Source organism: Octopus bimaculoides, chromosome 8 (assembly GCF_001194135.2).
Source record: "Octopus bimaculoides isolate UCB-OBI-ISO-001 chromosome 8, ASM119413v2, whole genome shotgun sequence".
In the NCBI taxonomy this organism is placed as follows: domain Eukaryota; kingdom Metazoa; phylum Mollusca; class Cephalopoda; order Octopoda; family Octopodidae; genus Octopus; species Octopus bimaculoides.
This window is the reverse complement of record NC_068988.1, coordinates 84,358,733-84,366,959: the sequence shown is the minus strand read 5'-3', so window position 1 is coordinate 84,366,959 and position 8,227 is coordinate 84,358,733. Positions and strand designations below refer to the sequence as shown.

The following is an 8,227-nucleotide window of genomic DNA, read 5'->3' as shown; positions in this document are numbered from 1 at the left end:
TCATCTTCAAGGCTGAAATCTCCACTTCTGAATTTTTCAAACCATCTTCTGCACGTTCTTTCATTCAAGCATTCTTTCCCATAAACTGAGTGTATGTTTCGAGTCACTTCGGCTGCAGAGTTTCCTTTTTTGTACTCATAAAGCATTGTGTGCCTCAAATGCTCTTTGGATACTTCCATGTTAGGATGTTAGGAAGGGTTTTAATCAAAGAAATTTTAATTCTATTATTCTGTAAAATAATATTTAATTAGTTTAAATGTACACAAATGCATAAAAATAATTTTAAATTCCATTAGACATTCTAAAATACTATTAAATTTCATTCAATTTTAAAAAAGGTAAAATCGGACAGAACTTATGGGATGACCTGATATAATATATGTAAGTAGATATGGGTTTTATTTTCAATTTTCGTTCATTACGGTTACATTTCCATGAAACATTATTTTGTTCATGCCAAGTACTGAATAATGATAAAAATAATTTTAGTCTTAGTTCTGTCTACAGTACATGACAAATCAGGCAACAATATAAAGAAAATAATAACAATAATAATAATGTTAACAAGAAGAATAACCGACTCTGTATGTGTCTATCTTATTTTTTACTTGTTTCAGTCATTGGACTGTGGCGTTGCTGGGTCACTGTCTTGAAAGCTGTACTAACAAATCAACCCCTTATTTTTTTCTTTCTAAGCCTGCTACTTATTCTATCCATCTCTTTTTGCAGAACTACTAAGGTTATGGGGATGTAAACAAACAACACAAGTATGCACACACACACAAGTTACTTTCGGTGTTCATCTGTTAAATACACTCACAAAGGTTTGGTCACTCTAGGGCTATGGCTCAAAGTGACATGCAGTGGAACTGAAACCAAGACCACATGGTTGGGAAGTGAGCAATAGCATATGGAACAATAATATTTAATTAAGAAAAAATTTTTTAAATGTTAGAAGAAAAGTCTTGACAATGAAAAGTTATGAAGATGGAATCCATTTCCTCTCAATCAGATATTAAGAGGTGAAGAAGTAGTATTACAAATGTCTTCAGGTTTGTGTACTAAAAACATAATAAAAATCCACAATGAATCAAATTAAGTTTCTTGATAACAATGATATGTGGGTATTATACAATAACAGGATACAGATTTAGTTTCATCACCAGCCCTGGATGATTATATCAAGATCATCTCAGCAGTAAGCAATCTCACTAAAGTATAGGTGCAATCCCAGTTATACACGACCCACCTACCTCAAAAATTAAGCTTTTCCTTTGGTTATGAGACATGTTCATATATTTTACCAAGCTACCATGGTTTTGATGAGAACTTATTTGCAGCCAGATGCCCTTCCTTTTAATCCTTACCTGTTTTTCAAGCAAAGAATATTTTCTTTTTATTTTACTTGTTTTTGCAAGTGCAGAATGCCTAGCTGTAATGTGTACGTAGTTTCATTGTTTCACTCAGATGGTGACAAACAAAAAACTGTGGAATTACAGGATTTATCTTTTAATTGTTTCAGTCAATTGACTGTAACCATACTGGAGCACCACCTTGATGAATTTTAGTTGAACAAACCAACATCAATACCGTTTTCTTTAAAGCCTGGTACTTATTCTATCAGTCTCTTTACTAAACTGCTCAGTTATAGGGACATAAACACACCAATACCGGTTGTCAAGTGGTGATGGGAGACAGAAAAAGACACACACACATATATGTGATGGGTTTCTGTCTCTTTCTGTCTACCACATCCACTCACAAGGCTTTAGTCGGCCCGAAGCGATAGCAGAAGACTTGTGCCCAGGGTGCCACACAGTGGGATTGAATCTGGGACCATGTGGTGGGAAGATGTGTAAAATCACAACCATACTAATTTCAACATCTAGTTGTTGACACTGTAGACGCCCACAAAATTACCCACCATCTTTTCAATAAGAACTTTGGCTATCTTTTTTAATTCAGTACCGCTCATACACAGAGCACAAAATAAACAACTTTATCAGGCAACATGTGAACAAAACCTCTGGCAAACAGGAACCACTCTTTGCACAGGTAAAAAGATGAAAGCCTGCCGAGTATGGTCATGTATCCCACCACAACTCCCTGTCCAAACCATCCTTTAGGGTATGGTAACGGGAGGGCAAAAAAGAGGCAGAGAAAATCTTGGTCTGACAACATCAAAGACTGGACAGGTCACAACACTGCAACCTTGCTGTGCATAACAGAACAGAGACCAGTGGTGACAACTAACAGCAAAAGCATCTAGAATGGCATCCCAACCACTGGCTGCATCAGTTAGAAGAAACTTGATGCTAATGTTAACTGCCTGTAGACATGTTTATAAAATCAAAAAAACAGCACAGTATCTATAACTTTCAGAAACATTTTTCATGCTCAGAAAAGTTAAAGCGTGAAATGGACTAACTGCCACAGTTGTTAGCTGTCAGGATGTTGCATTCCTCAAAAATTTCATGCTTCATGAAAGTCACCAACACTGCTCCTGATGTACCTATGCACCCTTTTCTCTTTATGGCTCTATTAGTGTACACTTTTCCGTTTATATTCTATTCTGTGTACTGTGCATCTACTTCTAAGCTTTCATTGCTGTCTTTCTTTACTTCACTTATATGTCTGCTTTATGTCCCTTCTTTTGATCTTTTCCAACAAGTTGTAGTGCATCTGACCATTCTATACAATCAAACTGATTAGTGGTTTGTGCTCTGCTACTGTCACTGCATTGTGTTCATGCTCAAAACCTTTACATGTTATTATTATTATTGTTGTTATTGCTTTCCATACAGGTTTCATCCAGAAATTCCACCCATAAGGCATGAGTTAACCTAGGCTATGGCAGAAGACTTTAGGAGAGTGGGTTATATATCTTTAGATATACACCTAACTCTCCTACATTAAATTAGAAGAGGACCGAACGCAGAAACTCCAAACTGATCAACAACAACAAATATTTATTGATCGGTGGAAAAGGTAAACAGCATCTAATTGTCCGGTTTTAGAGTAGCCTGAAATGTAGTTGTACGGTTCTTCGTGCTGGTGTCGTTATAAAGACAACTTGGTTCAACCACATTCAAATGGGAGAGCTTGCTTAGACGTCTTGCTTGGTCGCTGTCTGCCTTGGTAAGAGAGGGAATCGAAGCGGGAACGCTTTGATGTTTAAACCCAAGCATGCGTGGTTAAGGATTCAGTAATGGCGCCTGCCTTTTGGCGCCAATGTGACGTCACTACAAGACCATAGTTTCACACAGTAAAATAAAACTCAGTCATGGGGTTATAAAGCAGTGTGGAACTTATGATTTTGGTTTGAAAATGATTTTTTGATTCAATCTAAAATATTTCTTGTATTTGATTTTATATTTTTGTTGAAGAGCAGGTTGAACCATATGTTGCATTCTTTATGCATTTTTCTTGTTCACATTGTTTGCATTGCAAAAATTCTTTGATGTTGCACTCTCAAGAAACTTCTACTAATGGAAAAGTAGTCAAGTTTAACAATGTTCACTTTTCCATCTATGCACAGGTCAGATGGATTTCACAGGCAGATTTTGTACAGTTGGATGCTCTTCCTATTGTCAATCCTTACCTGTTCCCAACTAAGGTAATATTTTTCCTAACCTTTCAAATGTAAACGTCACAATGGCTCAATATGTTTACATGAAAAATTATCAATAAACGACACCACTTGTATGACAGTGATGCTCTTTTACAACAAGCATGTGATACAAAGACAAGGAGACACACACATGAAGTGCATCCTTTGACTTCCATCCTTTAAATTCATGTATGAGGCTTCTATCAGTCCAGGGTGATAATAGAAGACACTTGCCCAAGGTGCTGCACAGTGGGACTGAACTCAAAACCATATTTATATATATATATAAGGTGCAGTCAAAGGCTATGTGGTTACTTTGCAACAATGTGGCAGTGCAATATTATTATTATTATTATATACACATACATACATTCACACTTGCAAAACGAGGCAAAAAAAGGCAAGAAAATAATAAAAGTAATAATAATGAAAGAAATGATAATGTAAAATAAAGGCAAAATATTAAGAGATACAGCTCAATTTCTGTCACTCACATTTGTTCCAGGATGTTGGGATGTTGAAGCTGAAAATGCTGGAGTGTTGTTAGGGGAGGGAACTTGGTATGGTTCTGTGGCTGTCAGTTCAGCAAGGTCTTTACTCCTCCTCAGCAGATGCATGTCCTGCGTTGAATTAAAATGCGGCAGAGGTACGTCGCGCTCTGCACTGATACCAGCTGAACCCCCAGCTGGCAGTGTTTTTGGGAGCTGGCCGTAACCACTGACGGCAGAAAAGTATCCCCGAGCTATACCGTCATTGTCCAAACTATCAAACTTTCTGATACCCGTATTTGAGTTGGTTGTGTCACCGTGACTACACGGGAGGTAGGCAGTGCTGTTCCAGTGGTGGTCAGTTTGGAAATCTGTCCTGTCAGAAGACAAGTTAGGAGTGGAACCAGTCGGGGAGATGGGCTGGCTAGGACGAGCAGGCTGCAAACAAAACAGTGAGCAAAACATTAGTCACACACATGCACCAAAGTTACATAGCAATTAACAGGAACCGCATTGATTGAAACAACACAGCAATCATTTCAACATCAACTAAGGAAAAAAAAAAGATTTAGATGTTGGAATGAAGTGATTTAAAGGAGAATGGATTAAAAACAAGTGAGAGGGATTATCGAGTAACACAGGGAATATAGGCAGCAAAACAAACTTTAAAGTCAAAACAACTGAACAAATATTTCTCTTAGAAATAATAACAAAATACAAAGTTAGTATCACAAACTGTTAGTTAGAAAGTTAATGTGGAAATAAAAACAAACAAGCAAGCATTATAATCCAAACATTCAATACCAAACACCTGATGATTAAATACAGCAGTAAGTGTGACATTCCAAATAATGTAAGTAACTATTTTGATGTAGTGAAACTATAATGGACTATATTACAGTCAATTAGGTCTTCACTTAACTTTAGGGACACTTAAACCTCCTATGTAAGTGCATTGGATATACCGGTATGATAGCAGGCAACAAGTCAACTGATCAGTGATTTGTGTTCTGCTACTGTCACTGCATTGTGCCTATGCTTAAAACCTTTACCTGTCATTAGCCCAGTCACTTACCTGTAAGTAGGGATTACCTAGTGGTGTGACTGACCATTGTAACTAATAGATCTGTACAACTGACTGCCCTTCCCATACAACACTTTGACATAAAACTATACTGTATTCATTGCTAAGCCACTTAACTATCAATAATTCAGTCCATCTAGCAGTAAGTTTCACAATAAACTGTAGTTCATAGATGTAAGTGGCAGCAATATAAATTCAACAACTTATTCACTGACTTGCAATATCAAGTTTAGCTTCCTGTGATAGGCTAGTGTCTTATCAAAGGGAAGATTTATCTCTCATTCACATTTCTTTACTGAAACAAAACATAAGCATTGACCTTGTGGCTTCTTGCGATTGGGAAAAGGTGAAAGGTTAGCATTTACTTATTTCTAGTATGAAATTAAGTAATGTCATTTAATTGATGTCTCAGATGTAATGAACATACTTGAAAAGCAGCAAGAACTCCAAGCAACTGAATCAAGTAAACCATTGCTGCAGACTTACACAGTGTAAGAACATGGACATCATGCAAAGTGAGTGAAAATGAAAGAAAGATAGTTAAGCAGCTCATTCAGTAGATAAGAAGAAATGTGAAGATATTTGAAAGCCAATACAGCTGTAATAAAGGAGCAGAAACAATATGTTGTCCAAACTAAAAATTAAAAAAAGAAAAATTTAAAGAAAATCTCATTTGTTAATAAGATTTTCATTGATAGGAGAATTAACCTTGTCTGTAGAGATAAAAATATTTAAAAATATTTACATCCATGTCCTGGTCATATAGAATAAGTACTCTACATTCTTAGGCCTCTGTGTTAAAAGGTCCAATACAACCCATTCCCACATGGAGAAGTGGACATAAAGGCAATGATGAGGACAGTGACACTTTCAATATGTACTGATTGCTTTAATTTGATAAAAATTAACAGTAGCTTATTTCAGATAGTCCCTGAAATTTAGCTGCAGGTCAGACCTGATCCAAGAGACTTATGATTAAAGGCATTTCAACCAGGATCATCCTGTCATTTTTTCCCAGAAACAGTGAGACAGTGTATTTAGAACTATATCATCAAAAAGGGCCTTCCCTCCCTTCACCCCAGATGGTAGAGTGTGATTTCATAGTGGTTTAGGACTCTACTTCTAGCAGATCAAATTACTGGATCAAATTTCATGGGTCTGCAGTGAGAAATTTATTATGAATTAGTGGCTATTAAACTGGTTTTAGTTTGCATTCCCTAACCATCATGATAGCACCAACAACCTCTAAATTACTATGTTAATGAACTTGCCTTGTGTAAAAAAAAAATGTTTCCATCAAGTGCCTGAACTACAGGGCATTAAAGAAAACAATTTATAACCAGATCACATAACTATAAATTTACACTCATCATCGAAACAAGATATCATTATCATTATTATTTACTTATTTATTGCCCACAAAGGGAACAAACAAGGACACATAAAGGGATTAAATTGATTACATCGACCCCAGTGCCTAACTGGTACTTATTTAATTGACCCCGAAAGGATGAAAGGCAAAATCGACCGTGGCAGAATTTGAACTCAGAATGTAACAGCAGACGAAATACCGCTAAGCATTTCGCCCAGCGTGCTAACGATTTTGCCAGTTCACCGCCTTTTAATTTGCCGTTACATCGCCTTTATTTTAATGTCTGTTCCCCGCCCATGTTAGAATGGGTTACATAAGTTTTCTGTAGAGTAGACCACCACTCGACTTGATCTGTCATCTTGTCAATAATGTTAAAATAACTCTTCTCTCGGTTTTCACTTTTCTTATTTGGCTTTATGCTGCATTCACACCTCACAAAATCATATGAATGAACAAGAGTACTCAATACATGTAGTTGAGTTTATTTACTCATTATTCAAAGTATATGATTTATACTGTTGCTATTCTGAGTAAGTTTTGAATAAACACACACACACACACACGCACAAAAGACACAAACCAGCACACATATATTGTTAAAGTAAGTCAAAAGGAAAGTCACATGCAATGCTTTCAGTAAATAGAACTCACTCTCAGTAACGAGGTTATAAACTTGAGGGACAGGGGAAGAAAAAGGCTATTGGAAAGGTAGAGGTAATAGTGTGAGGGAGAGAGGGAGGAGTAGTACAGAGGAAATATGTTGCTCTGATATTTGTCAACTAAATAATTTTTGAAAGATTCATTTCACAAGACAAGAAAATACAAAGTAAATAAATAAACAAAAATGAAAATATTCAAATGCTGAGTTTGTTTACCTTAGGCGGGGGTTCATCTTCAGATTCATTGGAAGCTAGAAATAATATAAGAAAATCCTTTAGATAATCCAATAATTATTAATTGTGAAGTCATGATGCATGTTTAAGAGTTATACTGTAAAAACCTTTATGACAGCAATTCAAAGACCATCGTTGAAATTGTTAAACAACTTCAACAAACGAATGACAGCAAGGACATAATTGAAATTTTTATACACGATGAAACCAATTTGAGTGTTATACTTTAAACGACCTCAACAATGGTGTCCCCCACCACTCATTAAGCACACACACCCATACACATTATTTAATAAACACAATATATATTTTTATGAGCTCCTATTAGTTTCATGCAATGAAAACAGCTCAGACAGCATTTTTAACATGTCTGGTGCCTTTACCCAATCCTCAGGCTATGTGTACATGGCATAACCTAAGAACAGGATGAAAGAAAACATGCAAAAAGGTGAGAAGGGAGTAGATGTAAAAGGTGGAAGGTTGAAATACCAGAAGACACAAACAGAAAAAAGCCTTGTTTTAGCTTGAAATATAGGTACAGCCTGTGGATGGCATGAAGGCATCAGCTGTATTCAAAAATGCTGTCAGAGCTGTTTTCATTGCATGAAACCAACAGTAGCTCATTAAAAGATATGTGTTTATTAAATAATTATCTCTCACCAGATGGAGTCCTTTTTTGTTGATCTTACCATTATGGAACAGTACGCGATATATCATTTGGTGTGTGTGTGTGTGTGTGTGTGTGTGTGTATATATATATATATATATATATATATATAT

General features: G+C 36.1%; 1 protein-coding gene across 6 annotated transcripts in view; it reads right to left on the bottom strand.

Moving 5' to 3' along the window:
- Nucleotides 1-8,227, bottom strand: part of LOC106874006 (focal adhesion kinase 1) — a 242,624-nt gene that overhangs the window by 43,590 nt on the left and 190,807 nt on the right. For 5 of the 6 annotated variants that reach the window (XM_052970233.1, XM_052970230.1, XM_052970231.1 and 2 more), the window contains 2 exons: nt 7,430-7,464; nt 4,105-4,536 (listed from right to left, as the gene is read on the bottom strand). In XM_052970233.1, coding sequence (XP_052826193.1) covers nt 4,105-4,536; nt 7,430-7,464 — 467 coding nt within the window. The remainder of the gene's footprint in view (nt 1-4,104; nt 4,537-7,429; nt 7,465-8,227) is intronic. The other variant, XM_052970234.1, reaches the window with a different exon arrangement.